Below are 20,404 nucleotides of genomic sequence, written 5' to 3' on the forward strand. Positions count from 1 at the left end.
TATATATATATATGTAAATTATGTTTGCAATAGATCTCTTTTTTTTGTTGTTTTTTTTTTAATCGTGGTATTTTTCTTGTCTCTTTGTATAGTTAATAATATATACTAGCCTAAATGAGTACTTGATAATGGTGAAATTATTATAAAACTATGCGAATCGCGTGAATCCTTCATGCGAAAATCCTTCAGTTTCTTTCTCTCTCTCGTTTTTAATATTTACAATTAGTGAAAGTTTACGTATCTGCATATTAAACTATTCATCTCTATGTTGTTTTTTATTTATAAAAATGTAAGATAAAATAAGACGTTTAGTCACGTTATTATATCAGCTGGCGTGAATAATAATCTTGTGAGATAATTTTGAATTAATTTATTATATATTTTTTTTTTTTAATACCTGATCGAATACTTTTTAAAAATATTTATGATAGTGGTAATATATTTTCTGTTGAACAAAAGTGTCGTAAAAAATAAAAAAAAAAAGAAGAAATTAATAAAACTTTGGAATTATTATTTACAAGTAAGAAAGTTTAATAGAGTTATTTCGAAAATTAATATATCTTAAAAGAAACATATTTATTTTTAGTACGTATAAATTAATTTAAATACAATCTACACTTTCTCTCGAAGTAATATTGATTTTTAATATCAAAGAGAAACGAAAAATATTAAATAATTATCGTTTAAAAGAAAAAAAAAAGAAGATTTATACTTTAATATAAATTATTAATTACGTCGAACAGCAAGAAAAATCATAGTAATAATAATAATAATAATAATAATAATAATAATAAAACCAATTAAGACAACAGAAAATAAATCACATATAAATTAGTTTCAAAAAAAAAGAAACGAAAGATCAATGATTCTCATTAAGAATAATATTTTTCTCTAGCGTGAAATAACAATTTAATTAACAAATACACAATCTAATATACATTATTTTTTCTATATATCATTATATTTTTTATTTTATTTCAATTTACATGAATATCAATCGAGAGAACCTCTTTGCCTTTACAAATGATTCGTATATTTAACTTCGTGTATTTGTAATAAATTGATAATGATAAGAAAAAGATAAAGAAAGCAAAAAAAAAACAGAACAGAACAGAACAGAAAAGAACAGAAAAGAACAGAAAAGAAAGGAAGTAATGGGTCTTAAATCGTCTTAAATCGAGCCAACTGACGAGCGTCAGCCGGAGTTAATTGGAAACGAAATGAAACGAAACTAAACGGCAATGGCATACAACGTATAAACGAAAACGTCGCGACACGTAGGAATTGACATAAGTGATGATAATGGGGAGAAGTCCGGGAGTGCGTCGTACATCGAACCTACTATCTCGCAGTTTGTTCGTTTCGTTCGTTCATTTCGTTTCATTTCGTTTCGTTTCGTTTAGTTTAGTTTAGTTTCGTTCATTCGTCGTCCTCTTTCTTTCTTCTTCAAAAACGATCTCTCTGCGTGCTCGCTATACGTTTCAAAGGCATTCTTTTGCGAATCATCGAGCGTAAAGTATTTTCCTCTTTCTTTCTTTCTCTCTCTCTCTCTTTCTCACACACACATATATATGAACACGTGTGGGCAAATAGGTTTCGTGATATATGCTTTTTTTTTTTTTTCCACGCATGAGTAAACGTATTAAAAGAAAATAAGGAAAGTTTTCGTTGGATTATATTTTTTTTTCTTTTTTCTTTTTTTTTTTGGTCTTAATTATTAAAAGAAAGCTAATTAAAAGAGTCCCAAATTTATGGCAACATATCTTTCTTTTTTTAATTCCAATTCTCTCTTTTGATTTTTATTATTATACATTTGTTTTTTAATTTGTGGTATAACTTTATTGAGGTAAAAACTGCGTGTAATATTTATAAATAGCTGTGTTAGCAATAATACTTATTTTTCTTCATATTTTTGTATTTTGAGTTTTTTATTTTGTTTGGTCAGTAAAAAAAGTGGCACGCCAATACTTAATCAAAAGTGAGGATTAATTTGGACAAAAAAATACGTATTATTGTTCATTATCAAATATTTTTGTTCCTATTATTATTCGAATACGTGAAAATAATTTCTATTTAGACTATACGCTGGTACAATATCCGGAATTACAAACACACATATACCAGAAAAGAAATAATAATTTCTCCCCCATTCACACAAACGTGACTTTATCCAGGACACCTTATGAGAGATACACGCTTGCAATTATCTTAGAAAATAACATTCTCAAGATATATTTTACGAACACATTAAACTAACTAACACAACTATAAATTATAATAAATTCAATATCGCATATAATAACAAGATAAAATACAACATATGTCGTATATATATATATATAGTGATACCCTGATACACTATACATAATATCATTAATCAATTAGCTGTGATTGACGACGAGTATACTCGTCATTGTTTAGGAAACAACACAGTTTTATTATTTTTTTTTTTTCTTTAAAGAGGTCACCACAAGTAAACTGGTTAATTTACTAAAAATCTGTCGAATAGTGGACAAGTTGATGCAACACAAATATAAATGACTAAAATGGTACACCATCATTTTGTAGATGTTAATAATAATAATTAGTAAGTAAATACGGACAATATGAACTACTTGACACTTATATATTACGACATTAAACTTGGTAAAAAAAAAAGAAAAAGAAAAAGAAACCCAACGAAATAAAAATTCTCAAACAATAATAATCACAATAATAATGATAATAATAATAATAATAATAAATTTCTTATTCAAATATAATTCAAAGAACTTCTCGACCAATAGAATGAATTGCGAGCATAGCATAAATTCTTCTTTCCAACCGAGCCAGCAGGCAGGCAAACTCGATTGAGGAGAATGTAAAAAAAAAGGGCACTTTCGCGCTGAGTCACATCCTAACCTCGAAATCCTCCTCCTCTTCCTTCTCCTCCTCCTCCTCCTCCTCCTCCTCCTCTTCACGGTAATAAAAAGAAAAGAAAAAGAATATTTTGAAGTTTCGAGTGTGTGATGGTGATGATGGTAGAGGTAGTGGTGCTGTTTCAACGCTGGTTACCTGAAAACGTCACTCTGCTTTTCCCTCTCTTTTTTCTTTTTTTTTTCTTCGTTACCTTCGAAATTATCATCCGCGTTCGATAAAGACGTTCTCGTTCGAAATATTTCTTTGACCATATTGGCTTATCTTTTCACGACATTATCGTTAACGGTTTTATGTAAATTATAACGTTACATTTTATTTATTTATTTTTTTCTTTTTCTTTTTCGTTATATAAGAAAAACAAATAATATGAAAGTTCAAATTCGTTTGTTGAACTTTGATTTTTAAAATAATGCGTCTTTTTTTAGGATACCTAGATTAATAAAGAAAAAAGAAAGTAATGAAAAAATCAATGTATAATTGAAGATTTATTCAAAAATTCATAATTACTTTTTTTCTAACTTCATTCATTTTTATATGATATAATGCATAAGAAAAATTGATAAAAACTGGGGTAAGAAATGAAGGTCTCGTTAAAATCCAAGGATGACTCTATTAAGATATATACAATATAATATAATACAAAACAATTCTCTAATTTCGAATGAAACAAAATTGTATAATAACAACATATTCTCTAACATTTAACGTTAATAATTATTTGTGAATACAAACATTTTGATGTTCTTTTTACGTATGCGTATTGAATAATACCGCTTTTTGTATAATAAAATAAAACATAATAAAAAAATAAATATAATATCCGATTCTCGTCAAATCGATGAGTATAAAAATTGAAAAAAAAAAAAAAAAAATAACTGTAAGAAGTTATACTTCTTTATCGTACCAAAACGAATATAACCTCAAAAATAACTTCAATTTGCGCGCGCATCCTAAATATCGACAACTTCGTGGTGTTGATTTTTCGATCGCATCTAACTTCACTTTTCAAAACGCGCAAAAAAGAAGTATAACTTCAAAAAAAAAAAAAAAAAAAGAGAGAAACGATAGAAAAAAAAAAGGGGAAAAAAATTATATAATAAATATTTCGTAATCGTATTCGCAGATGGATTCGCCGGAGCGTGAAATCTATCGTGATCCTGATGTTGTAAGGGCCGATGATAGGGTAGACGAAGTAGTACACACAGACACAGCGAGAAAGATGCTCTCAATCTTCCGGCAGATGGAAGAGAATGCGTGCAAAGAGGAATTGCCGGAGGGCCCGAAACCTTTGAAACGTTTCACGCCACCACCTGAGGACAAGTTTGCGAAACAAACCGCCTCTGATTCCGAGGAAGAAGAAGAAGAGGAAGGTGAGGAATCCGAAGCTGACGAAAGCGCCGAAGAAAGAGATCCGAATTATGTCAGAGCCTCCGATAAGGTCAGTTGCAATTTTTTTTCTTTTGTTATATTACATTTTCTATATTATAATATAAAATATGTTATATATAACAAATATTGAATACATATTATATATTTTGAATTTTATATATGTATATATAATTTTATTTAATATATTATAAATAATATATTATTATTTATATTTAATTATATATCTACCTTATATATGTATAATTATACAGTGTGTAACAAAAAAAATTGATATTATCAATAGAAAATAAATTAAAATGTGAAATTTGTCAAGTTCAAACAAATATTAAATTAATGATAATCTTTAGGAAAGAAAAAAATAAAATTAACAATTCGATTATTTCGGTTTTGTACAGGTTGAAGATGAATTTTTAAAACAGGCACAAAATGCCGCGCGCGCCAAAACATTGCGCGCGAAATTCGAACACTGGGAAGAGACGGATGGTAAACCGAGTAATCATAACATCGCCGAAATGGAAATTGCTCAAAGTACGGGCGATCAATCAAGCATAGAATCTGCGAGCAGTCTCAGAGCTCGTTTTGAGTCACTCGGATCACAGACCAATGAGTCTCCACGTGCGCCAAAAATTAAAGTTAATCGATTTGTGGTGAGTACATTTTAACAAATTCTCTTCTTCGTTTTTATTCTCCTTTTTTTCTTTTTTATTTTTTTATTTTTTCTTCTTTCTTTTTATTATTAATTATTATACAATATATATATAACAAAATATTATATATGACAACGAAAATTGAAATATTTGTACATTTTTTAAAATTTCATTTGTTTTTATTTTTTTTTATTCTTATTCAGTCATAATTGATCGTTGTCAATCATTTTTTTTTCTTTTTTTTTTTTTAAATTCAAATCTTTTTCATAATTATTATTCTTACATTTATTGATAAATATAATTATAATGTGGTAATGTGTTAATATTATGATAATAATATTAAAAAATGATCTTATATATGCATGGTGTGTTTCGAAGTTCGATGTTGTATCCGCTTAATTAATTTATTATCCATATATCTTCTCGTGTGTTTTCCAAATGCACGTTTTCCCCCGTTTTATTCCTGTAATCATAAATCGTGTTCTATTATATTACAAACTTAGACCTATATCTTTGTTTTGACGTAGCAATTATCTTTTTTAACGAAATATCTTATTTTTCTGCAATATTTTTGATTTTTCTTTTTTTTTTGTAAACCCAACGAGAGATAAATTTTGACTGTTTGGCCCGCAAAAATGATTTTATTTACAATATATATATATATATATATATATATGCAATGTGACGTTTTTTATATATAATACGTAGACAATTAGTATCTCTTTGCACAAATATAACTGAGAATGGAAACAAAAATTACGATCTTATTTTACAGCGAATGATGATAAAAAAAAAAAAAAAAAAGATAGCCTAATTTGCGTGTGTGTGTGCCATTATCTTTTGTGATATTTTTATTTATTATAAACTTACAAAGAAACACAGACAGAAAGAGAGAGAAAGAGAGAGAGAAAAAGAGAAAGTTAGGTAACAATAATATATATATGAAAAAATATATTTGCATTAAGTTTTTATTTTTACAAATCAATATAAACGAATATAAATTTATTTATATAATAAATAAATTTCTCTCTCTATCTGTATTCTTATCTTCCTCCACCTTCTCTCTTTTTTTTTATGTTAAGTTTTAATAATTTTGACATGACAATATTATAGAGTTATGAAATAACTAAAAAAAGAAAAAAGAATTTTTGTAGTCGTCAATTATTTGAGAAATTACTCGCCAGCTTTTCTTTCTCGCATCCTATAATAATTTGATACTAAATATATTTTAGATTCATGTGAGAAATTATAAACGGCGAGTAGTTTCTCGAAATATGATAAAAATGCACGCTCATGTGAAATTCTTTTTTTATTTTATTTGATTTGATTCTTTTATTTTGGCTTTAATTAGAGAAACGTAGTCGTGTGAATTAAACAATGCATTTGAATTCTTTTTTTTTTTTTACTCGTATAGCAAGCTTTGCGTTTTTCCTATTCTCCTCTTTTTTCACACATATATATTTTTATTCGATATATTAATTTGATTTTATTTTATTTCATTTCTATCTTATACTGTCTTTATATTCTAACGATTGTCATGACATATGTTGCCTTTTATATATATATATATATATTTAAAAATATATTTACATATATATCAAAACAATATTAAATATTTAGCTAGCAAGCATGATTTTGTGTGATCTCACAGTTTGAACGGTTGTCATCGATCGAAATAGAATGAAATATATTTCTTGACAATTATTTGTGTGATATTATAGAAAAAAAAAAAAAATGAAAGAATAAAGGATTAAATTAATAATTAATAAAAAGAAACAAAATTAACAAAATTGAACAACAGTAAAAAAGATAAGTTGATTTTAATTTCTTTGTCGATCGATGAACATCGTAAATAATTTCTAAATAAAAAAAAGGAGGAGGGGTCATCATTGAAAACAATGATCAGGAAAAAATGTGACGACCAACAAGAAGGACCCTCTCAACAACGTATTTTTTCTGTTTTTCTTTTGGAATGATGATGGAATGAATTAACGTGACTGTAATAATCATCCCCTGTTCTTGACCAATATCGCACACCTGCTGCTTATGCGATTCACTATACTTCGGAACACGCACGATTCCGCAAAAAAAAACGAAAACACAAAATATATATAATAATAATAATAATAATAATAATAATCCTTTGAGTTAATATTAATTAGTCTCGGTTGAAGCGTACTCTATGGACGACGTAGTATAAACTTTCTTCATTAAATATATATTATACAAGACCCAATTAAATTATTATCGTAATATTTTTACGTCAAATTAATAATGGAAAAAAAAAAAAGAAAAATTATTTTCGAATATTTAAACTCTACGAATAACACGAGTATATTCGTTGATAACGAGAAAATTAATTATCATTTATTTATGTAAATCAATTTCTTATTTATTGTTTCAAAATATTAAATGATATATATATATGTATAAATGTTGAGCAATTTCAAATACTTTTAGGAAAGAATGATGGAATAAAATAAAAAGAAGTAGATCGTAAATTTGAAAATTTACTCGAGCAAAAGAATGCTTACGGTGCAACATAAAATTATAAAAATAATTCCTGACTATATATACTTGTTTAGATTTAATAAATCAAAATCAATTGTTTTAATATTTTATCTTACAATTAATATTCACACACAGTTTTAATTATCATACGCGTCTAGTTCAAACTGATAGTTTATGCCGAACATAGACAACTCAAAGGATTATTATTTTTATTTATTTTTGTGTATTTGTTTAAATATTTATAACAATTACGCGAGATGAATCGTACTCTTATCGAGTCTATTACTTCTTTTTTCTCGAACGGCCGTGCAGTAAAACGAGAAGTTACACGAAGCCCTGCGACACCCAACCGTGTGAAAAAATAAAACAACGGAAGAAGATGATTTATGAAAGAAAAACAAAACGAAAATCAAATTAAGAAAAAAAGTGAAGAGAGAGAGAGAGAGAGAGAGAGAGAGATACGAATGAAAATCGTTGACGCGATCGTAAATTATTAACAAAAATTTATTTAAAAAAAAAAAACAAGAAATATTCAAGCCAAAGAACAAAACAAAAAATTCCACGTAACCCAACGCAAAAGAAAATAAGAAAAAAAAACATTTCGTTTCTTTTTTTTCAATTCTACCATTTCTCTCTTTTTCTTTTTTTTTTTTTCTCATTTAAAATTTTGAAATTTCTTTTATTTTTCTTCGCCTATATCGAGAACGTGTTATTATATATAATATCTTTAAACACATTAGTCGAGTAAAATAAAATAATCTTAGCGTTTAAATAATTGCGTACGAGAACGGGAAAAAGAAAATTTTTAAAAGAAAAAAAAAAAGGAAAGAAAAATGAAAAAAAAATAATATGATAGATCGAATACGTCGTTGTAAAGAGTAACATCGAGATAAAAGAAAAAAAGAAAAGAAAATGTAGAAACGGATGAATTAAAATAAAAGGGAAGGACTTATATAATTTTGGATTGCAATTTGGAGAAAGGAAATAAAAAAAAGAAAAAAAAATAGAAAAGAAAAACGCGTGCGTGAGATTTAATCGCTTGAGAAAATCAAATTGTGACTAATTATTACTTCCTATCGATATCGTTTATAAATGATAATATATATATATTTCTTTTTTTTTTAAATTGGATATTTTTAGGATTAAAAAGAAAATGTATTTTTTTTTATGAATTTGTCTCTTCAATTTTTACGAAGATAAACCGAAAGGTGCATTGAAAAACATATCGAACGCTCGGCGTATGATTCTTGTGAACGTCAACGAAAAAATAATTTAAAAAAAAAAAAGAAAAAAAAGAAAAAAAAATTATCGTTCCACGAAGCTTTCTCGTCGAATTTATTTTAATTTTTGATCAACTGTGTAAACCAATTTCTTTAATCGCACAAATCTTGTACATTATAATACGTCTTAAAAACTACATCGTTATTATTATTATTATATATCTATATATACATATATATATATTATTATTACTATTATTATTATTATTATTAATATTAATATTAATATTATATTAGAAATATTATCAATATTATTGTTATCGGACTAACATGGGAGACCAGTGGCAATGTGTGAGGATTAGAAAAACAACAAAAATTTTAATCCAAAATTTAACGGACACTCGTACAATAGTTCTTTCTTTCTTTATTTGTTGTATTATTTTTTCGTTTCACACACAGATATAAATACATACATATATAATTATATATATAACACAAAATTATCGCGTATAATTTTTTTCTTTATATATTTTTATTAGTAATATATAATTATAAATTAAAAAGAAATACCTAGTCAAGAATATAAAGAAGATTACTTAGAAATACGTAAAAAAAATCAATCTATTTAGAGTTAAACAAATTTTTAAACAAGAAGTGCCAAATGTAGAAATTATATTTAAACTAAAAAAAAAAAAAAAATAGGAAACAACAGAAACAATATAAGACTGCCATGAATTTTTATAGGAAATTTTTCGAAATCCTCCCATTTGTTCACTCGATTCTCATTAGTCATCTTTACATTTTCTTTTCTCCGAACTGAACAAAAAAAAAAAAGTGCCAATAAGTGCAAATTAATAAATACGCCGTACAAAAGAAAAATCCAAATAATAATAATTATTATTATTATTATTATAACAACTTTCTTTCAAAAGAAATTGTGAGTTTGATGTTCCACAGCTACGTTAAAAAATTAAAAAAAAAGAAAGTTAACGAAACGATAAAGAGAAAAAGAAAAAGAGAGAGAGAGAGAGAGAGAGAAAGAGAGAGAGAGAGACACAGAATTTAGAGATTAAAATTCGCGGGCTTTTTGAAATGCTTTTAAAACAAGAAATTCGAAAGTTTTACACATAAAAAGCTTTTTTCGTAGCGAAGAGAAAAATCGTAGCTTTGATATATATACACGTCAAATAAATATAATTATACATATACATATATATATATATATATATATATATATATATATATACTACATGCATAATAAGCATTGTCGTATTCGTGCCAGTCGATAAATATTCTCTCTCAAAAAGCGTTATATTTTTCGTCGTTTAAATATTATATTATATAAATAATATAAGCGAGAGCTCTTCCTTAATTCTTTGAATGGACTGATAAAATGACGTATCTCGTCATTAAATCAATAATAACGACGACTATAACGATAATTTATATACTACGTAAATGAACGTTTACGATTTAAGGGGAATAAAAAAAGAAAAAAAAAAAAAAGAAAAAAAAAACAAGAGAATACATTCTTTTTTTCTTTTTTTTTTTTTTTTTTTTTTTCTTCTTCTTCTTTTACTTTTCTTTCCATAATTTCTTAAATTCGAGTTCGCGTCGAGTAAAATAAGTTTTACGAGAAATACGTTTATTAAAAAAATTTCTTTTTTAATTAAGATTATCCTAATTTAATTCTATGTCGGCCTATGAGAATGTCCAATCAACGAATCAAGCATTCTAATATGTAGAAAAAAGAAAGAGAAAGAGAAAGAGAGAGAGAAACAGAGAGAGAAAAAGATATATACACGCACATGATATATATAAAATATACGTATTCTGCTCGCTGTACTTTAACTCGCATCGATTCGAGCGAAATAAATAAATAAATAAATAAAGAAAGAAAGAAAGAGAGAGAAAGAGAGAAAGAAAGGATGGGAGAGACGAAGTTTTTTTCTCAAAAAAAGAAAAGAAAACAAAACAAAAAAAAAAGGAAAAAAAAAAAGAGAGAGAGAGAAAAAGAAAAAGAAACGAAAAAGAATGGCAACCTAACTTCGCGTCAAATGCACTTTTTATATTTTTTATAGGTCACATAGTGCAAAGAGTAATTTCGAAGGATATTGATAAAATGATCCGGAGAACGTTCGACTAATGGCGTTTGAATTAAGAAAAAAAAAACAAATAATAATTCCTTCCCCCTTGCAGAAAAAGAAATAGGGATGGGGGGAAAAAAAACGCAAGATACAATCGTTCTTCCTGAATTCAAATTTGGCGCTTTTTTTCTCGAACGTTCTCTATCAACAACTATTTACACATTATGTATAAGGAATATTAGAAAATTAAGGAACGTTCGGTGTAACACACATTATTAAAAGAAACAAATTACATTTGCATTAAAACGCGCATACATACATACACACAAACACACAGACACATGGCACACGCACGGAAAAAGATAAAATAAGTGTGTGCATGTAATAAAGGTAGAAAGAGAGTGACGATTTATGCATAGTTTTTAGAGAAGAAAATGAAAAAAATATCAAAAAAAAAAAACAAAACAAAACAAAAAAAAAATGAATGAAAGAGAAAGAAAAGAAGAAGAAAAAGCACATTGGGATCGAAAATGATCGCAGGTAATAAACGTATGTATGTATAATATATCTATATGATAATTAATTAATTCATCATTAATATAAATATAACACACTAATAATTCCTTCGTGATCGTAGAAAATGTGGACACGTACATATACACGCATACACACACACACATATACATACATATGCATTATATAAATATATATATATAAATATATATATTTATTATATTCTTAACTTTGAAAAAAAATATGTAGCACGTTGTATAAGTCGTTATTTAAGCTATCTGACAATGAGCCACACCTTTTGAGTTTATACGTTATATATATTATATTCTATATACATTATACATAAAACAAAAATTCTTATCGACAAATTATTGCGCTACGATATATTATCATCGATTTTTGAATAAAACCGTGCTTTTCTCTTCTTTACTTTTTGCTATATTTCTTCTTGGTTTTTCTTGTTTTTTTTTTTTTTTTTTTTTTTTTTAGAAAAAAGCCAAAATGTAAGCGGGATATTATTACTTGCAAAAATATACTTATACATTATGCGATAACTGTGTAACACTACAATACAATTGTTTATTCGTCCTAATTTTATATACATCGAATTCGAGGATTAACAAGAGAGAAAAATTTGACTTTTATTCGCGATGAAAAAAAAAAATCTCATTGGTTTTTTTTTTTGTTAGTTTACCACATCTTTGAGAATAATAGATTTGTGCTTTTTAATAATTATTCTTCTTTTTTTTTCTTATTTTATTATCATCATCATCATCATCATCATCATCATCATTATTATTATTATTATTATTCTATTCTTCCCGATGAATCTATTTTTCCGTGCAATAATTTTATAGAAATCTTGTAATGGGAAAATATATATTTTCTATCCGTGACACATCGCGTATTACTTCTATACAGAAAATTTGTTGACTCTGGACCAAAAGTTTCTAAGTGATTTTAACAATTTTAAATTTGTTAAATTTGCAATTTAATAATTTGAAAAAAAGAAAAAAAAAGACAAATATACAATAATTAGGCTGGAAAGGTATTTCGGGAAAAATAATAATCGATCTTGTTTAAAATCACTTGAAAAAAAAAAAAAAGGAAAACTTTTGGAAAAACGCCTAGGCTATTTTTTTTTTCCTTTCACCCTGTATATGTATAAAAAATAATACACATAATATAACGTACATATTTATATACGTGCGTTATTTAACAGGTGTCTATGTACGTAGGAAAAGAGTTTAATATATGAGCGAAGGTATAACACGATCGTATTTACGAGATAAATAAACCAATAAGAAAAGAGAGAGAGAGAGAGANTTTTAGAAAAAAGAATAATATTGTCAAGTAATTTATTACTTGCAAAAATATACTTATACATTATGCGATAACTGTGTAACACTACAATACAATTGTTTATTCGTCCTAATTTTATATACATCGAATTCGAGGATTAACAAGAGAGAAAAATTTGACTTTTATTCGCGATGAAAAAAAAAAATCTCATTGGTTTTTTTTTTTGTTAGTTTACCACATCTTTGAGAATAATAGATTTGTGCTTTTTAATAATTATTCTTCTTTTTTTTTCTTATTTTATTATCATCATCATCATCATCATCATCATCATCATTATTATTATTATTATTATTCTATTCTTCCCGATGAATCTATTTTTCCGTGCAATAATTTTATAGAAATCTTGTAATGGGAAAATATATATTTTCTATCCGTGACACATCGCGTATTACTTCTATACAGAAAATTTGTTGACTCTGGACCAAAAGTTTCTAAGTGATTTTAACAATTTTAAATTTGTTAAATTTGCAATTTAATAATTTGAAAAAAAGAAAAAAAAAGACAAATATACAATAATTAGGCTGGAAAGGTATTTCGGGAAAAATAATAATCGATCTTGTTTAAAATCACTTGAAAAAAAAAAAAAAGGAAAACTTTTGGAAAAACGCCTAGGCTATTTTTTTTTTCCTTTCACCCTGTATATGTATAAAAAATAATACACATAATATAACGTACATATTTATATACGTGCGTTATTTAACAGGTGTCTATGTACGTAGGAAAAGAGTTTAATATATGAGCGAAGGTATAACACGATCGTATTTACGAGATAAATAAACCAATAAGAAAAGAGAGAGAGAGAGAGAGAAAGAAAGTGAGAGAGTGTGTGTGTGCGTGAGAGAGAGAGAGAGAGAAAAAAATTTGTTGATATCGATTGGTAGAGAATTGAATTGCGTTGATCGACAATATTTATTTGTATTAAGAATATTTTAATTATTTTCTTTTCTTTTATTTCTTTTTTTTATTTTTATTTTGTATTATTTTATTTCGTACTATAATATCGATAGTGATAATTTTTACTTATGGGATTTATTATAAAACTGCGTTATATTTTTCTCTCTTTTTTTTCTCTGTTGTAACGTTGTATCATCGTAACAAATCGTAATATAATTTTTAACGACGACGTGTAATATCTTTGTTCTTTTCATGTATAACATTTATTATTATATAATAATATCACTATTGATAAATAAAAAGAGATATCCTATATATATATATATATAAAAATTAAAATAAAAAAAAAAGAAAAATCTCTCAAACGAATCTTAATTTTAGGGCCAATCCGTCAAAACTCTGAAACTTTATTCTTTTTCCATTTAAATAAAAGATATCTACTGTACCATGATAACGTATTCTTTAATAATAATAACAATAATAATATTGTAAAACACTGTAAACTTTATTGCGGAAAATACAACGTCGCGACAAAATCTCGAGACCCATCGAATGATGAAATATTTTTTTGGTTTTTTTCTTTTTCTAAAAAGTTAAGATATCATCCAGAACGGAATTTCGTGTGTTTTTTTTTAATCTTTTATGTTTCTTTTTTCCTTTCTATTTATTTTTCTCTACGATAATACGAAACCCACCCCCAAAACAAAACAAAAATTACCAAAAACAATGATGACGACGACGACAACGACAACAACGATAGGAAATACAAGCAAGTTGCACAGACGTATGCGAGAGTTGCGAGAAGAAGGTATATCCACTTGAGAAGGTCGAAACAAATAACAAAATTTTTCACAAACAGTGCTTCCGGTGTCTTCAATGCAATTGCGTTTTAAGGTATATTTATTAATAATTATTATATCCCAGTTTTATATTGAATAATATTTTTTACTAAATATATATTGCATATAATTTTTTTTATAAATATTTATTCACATTTAATGAAAAGCGTTATATATATAAGATTAATGTTACATTTACCTTATTGATTTATTTAATTATTTGTTTATACAGGATGGACACATTTACGTTAAACAACGGTAAACTATACTGCATCCCACACTTCAAACAACTTTTCATAACGCGAGGCAATTATGATGAAGGTTTTGGCGTAGATCCACACAAGAACAAATGGGCGACGAGCAGTACGAATCAAGCTAACGTATCACCAATCGCAGTGTCCAACGGTGACCTCTGATTGGTTATTGGTTCTCCCTCCACCTAATTGGACCCTCCTCCTCCTTCTCCTCGTCCAATAATCCTCGCGCATCGCGATAAAACATTATATATTTACATATATTCGAATATTTTGTAAATCCTTTGTTTTTTTCTTTTCTTTTTTTTTGAAAAAGAAAGAAAGAGAGAGAGAGGAAGAGAAAGAGTTTCTAATTATGCATTCATATTTTTTTTTTTTAATTTATAAAAACGCGTCATCAATCTTACGTATGAACTTTAACGAGTATTATTGTTTCGAGCCACGTTTCTTCTTTTTTCTAGGACGAAAATAGAAATGATCGTGTTCGAAGAATTTCTCGTCTTTTTTTTTATTATTCAACGATGAAATACAGAAAATATAATCTTTAATTGGGAATAAATACAAATAGTAATTGTTATATATTTACTTTTCGATTTTTCCATAAGATAAACGTACTTTCGATCTTATTTTTCAACACGCAAAATCTATCGACAGTTTATATGCATAAACTATTTTATTTATTTATACCATAACCGGTCTAATAACCGGATCCCTTATAACAGGATAGTTACATTTTATACAATTGAACGAAAACAAATGATAGACGCATTTTAATGAATTAAACAGTATTTATAATTATAACTTACGTAAAGTCTCAAATAAAATAAAGCAATAACGTTAAATGCCGGTCATTAAAAAACATTTAAAAACCATACAATTTTGGGATTGATCATTGTACCTTTAATGTTGAAACTCGCCGTAAAAAACACTTCGTCGTCGTCTGATACTTATAATATGGAAACTCTAATATGAGGGGGAAGGGACACGAATTTTGTCTATCGTCCAATATAATAATACATATGGTTTGTTTATAACTATTTTTATTAGGAATAACGGTTACTCTAACGCGACTTTTTATTGCAAATAAACCTTCTTTTTGGTAACGCTTAATTATTATATTAGCGGCCAAAAACATATTTATTATTCTCTTCGCTACAAATTCGTGCGCATATTTTTTATTATTATTATTATTATTATTATTATTATTAATATTATTATTATTTAGACTATTATTTAGATATTATTATTTAGATTATTGTTATTATTATTATTACTTAAATTAATATAATTATTATTATTATTTTTTTTTAATTATTATTATTATTATTATTATTCATAAATTATCATCTTATATATTTTTATCGTGTATTACATCGAGCGATCGATGTTCCTGAAAAATGATGTATTTTTTAAAGAAGAAAAAAAAGAAGAAGAAATTATTATGAATTGTGATTTTATATATGTGTCCTTGAAAAATACGTATACGTTATTTCTTATTATATCTAGGATGATATTTGTGTTTGAAATTTGATTTTATACATGGCCGTAAAAGAAAGTGGCATTAAATAACCAACGCGTTTATTCATACACACATTTTCGTACATTATATTTTCAAATTATTTACTTTAACGTTTTTTGTCGCACGTATAGATTAATGTTAGACACTCGTTAAAAAGATTTGAAAGATATTCTTAAATGAAAAAGAACAAAAATAATGAATCCAATATTTCTGCAAAGGATAATTTATTCCAACTATATACATGTATATATATATAGTTAAAATAAATTATATTGTATGGTGTATATATATATATTAATTTTTAATTTAGATTTGGCCAATTTCTGTCGTAAACATTTTCTTGTGAATCGTCTATTAGAAAATTAATTTTATTTTTTACTTTTATCGTTCTTGGTATTATTTTACTATGTACGTTGTATAATACAATAACTCAAATGTGTTTTATTTTTTTCGTTTAAAAACCAATCCTTGTTAATCCTGATATTTATTAACTTTTTATGTATTTATCAATCAAATCGATGAACTCCGTAATACAAAAGGTAGAGAAAAATTAGGGTTTCTATTGAATTTATCATCCTAATATTGCAGAGAATCATTATACTTCAAAGCAATTGCAAAAAAAGAAGTTGCACGTAAGCTTCTCCATTATTTCAAGATGGTGGACATTAGAAGGGATCGTTTATAAAGATCCTAACCTAACTTTTACTTCAATTACTTTTTTTCCAATTCTGTTATATCACATAACTCAAAATCGAGCTCCCAATTTCTAATGTCATTCGCTAATAAAAAGCCCGTTAGGAGACTAAAGTTCTCCTTTATCCATCTCCATGTTTTACCGTCCAAAGATAAACATAAATGATGTTTTAGTCAATACTGAATATAAAAATTATAAATTATCCGTATGATATCAGCCGAGCTTCCTCTACTATTTGTAGTTAGAGAAATTCATTACAGGTGACGTTATTAAAGACGCAAAATGGCGGCAAGGTAAAAGGTAAAAAAAATTCATTAGAATTTGAATTAAAAATTGTTTGTATTGCGTGTCAAACAAATGATATCAAATGATTAAAGTAAAGCTTTTCTAGTCAATTTATGTCAATTTTATTTATTGTAAGTATATAACTATAATATTCCTAAATTTTCACAGATAACGTTGATCTTCATATTGCTCATTTGTAGTTAACGTAATTTCGTACAGATAACGCTATTGTTGCCAAGAGGTTTCACAAAGTGTGTGTTCTTCTGATTATTATATGTAGTTAATGAAAAGTCGTGCATATAAATACATAGATTGGTAGCAAAAAAAGATGTAACAAATTTCTTTTTATTTTATTATTTCAAGTGTACGTGCTTAATTATTCGAGAAGTTTAATTATTTCATTTATTAATGTAATCAATATTTATTATTGAATAAATTATACGTGACATTTTACAATTGGACTGAAGTTGAAGTCTCGTAAAATAAGCTGTGGTAAGTCTAAATTGAAGATAAGTGAATAAACGTGAAAAACAACTGTAAAAATGAATGTATACATTTACTACTCAAAGTGGGTAGCATTTGTTGCCACACCCTGTATATAATATATGTTAATATGTATGTATAATATAATTATAATAAAGATAGGTGTTCTCTGATTTGAAGAAGATTTGATCACGGTTAATACAGAATGTCGCAAAAAATATTACTACAAAATGAGTACATTGACACCACCCTGTATTACAATTACACTAGGAGGTCAACTTAAATTATATACATGAATAACTATTTTATTTAAAAATGTGTTACAATCTACCTATTTAGAATCTTGAACATTTAACACATTCAAAAAGTACTCATGACTCGTTCCCTCCTACGCCTATTAATGCAATTTTTTTATGAGTTAAATAAAATTATTTGTATACTTATACTCTCTCTATAAACCTATTCGTTACGAAGTTATCGCTTGGAGACAAATTTTCAGTATATTGTAATTTTATAAAGTGCGAAGCAAAAAATAATTGAAAATAAATACAATAGAAAAATAAATAAAAATTATAGACAATTGGAATAAAAAATATAGATAAAAGTAAATTCGTAAATAAATAGGTCGTGTACATGGGGTACCAAATAATCTTAGTCCGGGACTGCCGCTATGGCATACTTTCAAACCAGTTGTTCAGTTACCAATGAAATGCTAGTGGTGCAATCGTGGAACGCGCTTTGTTTCAAACAATAAATGAAAGTCTATATTCGATAGGACGCGTATCGATGATTCTTGACATTTTAAAGATCACCTAGTTTATTTCGTTCATTTACCGGTACTCGTCGCAGCTAATTTCACGTGGATATTAAATCCCCCTCCCCCCATTCTTATCACTGACAGTTCTTGTTTAAAGGATCATCCTGATCCCAAATTTAACAAAAGTACATTTTTGTATAAATCTATGATATATATGTATATACTTTTAAGAATGTTATACAAAAATATTGACACACAGGTACTTTTTATTATTTTGTTATTTATATTTCAAAAGTTAGGATTCCGAGACTCCCTTTCGCGTTTAATGAAGACCTAAATTATTCGAAAGTAAGAAATATTCTTGTGATTTATATTGCAGATGAAGGAAATAAGTTTAGAAATTTGCGTGGACACAATTGAATCAGCAAAAAATGCCGTGATTGGTGGCGCCACCAGATTGGAAATTTGTTCGGCGTTGTCCGAAGGTGGCCTAACGCCAACCCCAGGTTTGATAAAACGTATTCGTGAGATATCACCGATACCGATTTATGCGATGATTCGTGTTAGAGGTGGAAATTTCGTTTACAGTCGAGAAGAGATGGATATTATGTTGGACGATTTAAAAACTTTGAAAGAATTAAATGTGGACGGTTTTGTTTTTGGTGCATTAACCAGTGATCGACAAATTAATGTATCGGATTGTACAGAAATCATAAATGCGGCGTATCCGCTTCCGGTAACATTTCATCGTGCTTTCGATGTATTACTGGATGAACCTTCGGTAGCCATTGAAATTTTAATAAATCTCGGTTTTAAAAGGATACTATCGTCGGGACGAAAAGAAACGGCCGAAAAAGGGCTCGATCTTTTAGCAGAAATGTGCAAAATAGCTGATAAGAGAATTTCGATAATGCCAGGTTGCGGTATTACACCGGATAATTTAATGAAAATTAAATTGGGAACTGGTGCCGATGAATTTCACGCTTCGGCTAAATGTAAGAAACAATTATGTCCGGGTTTTGATCGACAAACTAATTCGATTAAGATGGGTGTCGTGTCTGAAGATGATTTGATCATGGTTACCAATAGTGATTCGGTCAGACAAATGATTAACATATTGTTTAACGTTATTCCGCATGCGTGATTACTTAAAAAGTAATATATATGAAAAGTAGGGTATATAGAAAATGGCGGTAATAGTGTAATCTTCGCGACACTATTAAAATGCAGGATGTACATTCCAAATTTGACCTAATTGTCAGAGAAAATCCAATTATTAAATTAAATAATAGTAATATCCAATTATAATATAAATCCAATTATTGAATTAAATAATAGTAATATATTATTTTTGCAATACTTAATTATATTTACGTTTATATACGAATACAATAAAAATTTACAAAAAAAGATGTCGTTTAATTTTTTTATACTCTTGTTCTTTTTTTTTTTTTTTTTTTTTTTTTAAGCATCGTTATCTTATATAACTCTTATCGTTTCTTATAAGCTTACGATTATAATACAATTTGAAAAGTGACGCAATGATAAATAATAGAAATAGTAATAACGATCATTAAGTTTCCTTTATAATTGTAAATATCGTCATTTCTGCGACGATAACAAGCCATTATTATTGGTACGTTTTATTTTAACTTGTAGTCAAATTCAATCTAACCAACTTTTCAGGTAAAATATGAGTTAAAAGATATCCAATTGATTTTTTAATTTATAAAAGAAATATATTGCCTAATCGTGATGTGGGGTCTAACCGAATCAATTAATTTGATGATTAAAAATAAACTAATGTAAGATATTTGATGAATCTTTTTACAAAATAAACCCAAAGAAAAAACAAATTTTTTTTCAATAATTCCAAATGTTAAATTTATTTAACAATTTGAATATAATATTTAACGAGAATAGAAACACACACACACAATTGATAATCACTGACCTAAACATTATATGCATTTATAAGATTGTTTTGTATATACTTATATAAGTATATATTATTGTATATATTTGTATAAT

The 20,404-nt window shown here is 26.8% G+C and overlaps 2 protein-coding genes across 6 annotated transcripts in view; both read left to right on the plus strand.

The window, feature by feature from the left end:
• The window catches only part of LOC106793337, an 82,242-nt gene extending 67,303 nt beyond the window's left edge, over positions 1–14,939 (plus strand). For 2 of the 5 annotated variants that reach the window (XM_014760191.1, XM_014760193.1), the window contains exons 12-15: positions 4,043–4,357; positions 4,704–4,955; positions 14,303–14,436; positions 14,614–14,938. In XM_014760191.1, coding sequence (XP_014615677.1) covers positions 4,043–4,357; positions 4,704–4,955; positions 14,303–14,436; positions 14,614–14,797 — 885 coding nt within the window. In that variant the 3' untranslated portion in view covers positions 14,798–14,938. Of the gene's footprint in view, positions 1–4,042; positions 4,358–4,703; positions 4,956–7,778; positions 7,975–14,302; positions 14,437–14,613 lie in introns of those variants that run through there. The other 3 variants (XM_014760190.1, XM_014760192.1, XM_014760194.1) reach the window with 3 other exon arrangements.
• A 2,453-nt stretch (positions 14,940–17,392) lies between these two features.
• LOC106793317 (copper homeostasis protein cutC homolog) lies at positions 17,393–19,707 on the plus strand. The gene is made up of 2 exons (XM_014760127.1): positions 17,393–17,625; positions 18,753–19,707. Exon 2 carries the CDS (start codon positions 18,753–18,755, stop codon positions 19,515–19,517), a length of 765 nt encoding a protein of 254 aa, XP_014615613.1. The 5' UTR covers positions 17,393–17,625; the 3' UTR covers positions 19,518–19,707.
• Positions 19,708–20,404: the final 697 nt, after the last annotated feature.

Source organism: Polistes canadensis, unplaced genomic scaffold (assembly GCF_001313835.1).
Source record: "Polistes canadensis isolate GaletaPanama2010 unplaced genomic scaffold, ASM131383v1 scaffold_13, whole genome shotgun sequence".
Classification (NCBI taxonomy): Eukaryota; Metazoa; Arthropoda; class Insecta; order Hymenoptera; family Vespidae; genus Polistes; species Polistes canadensis.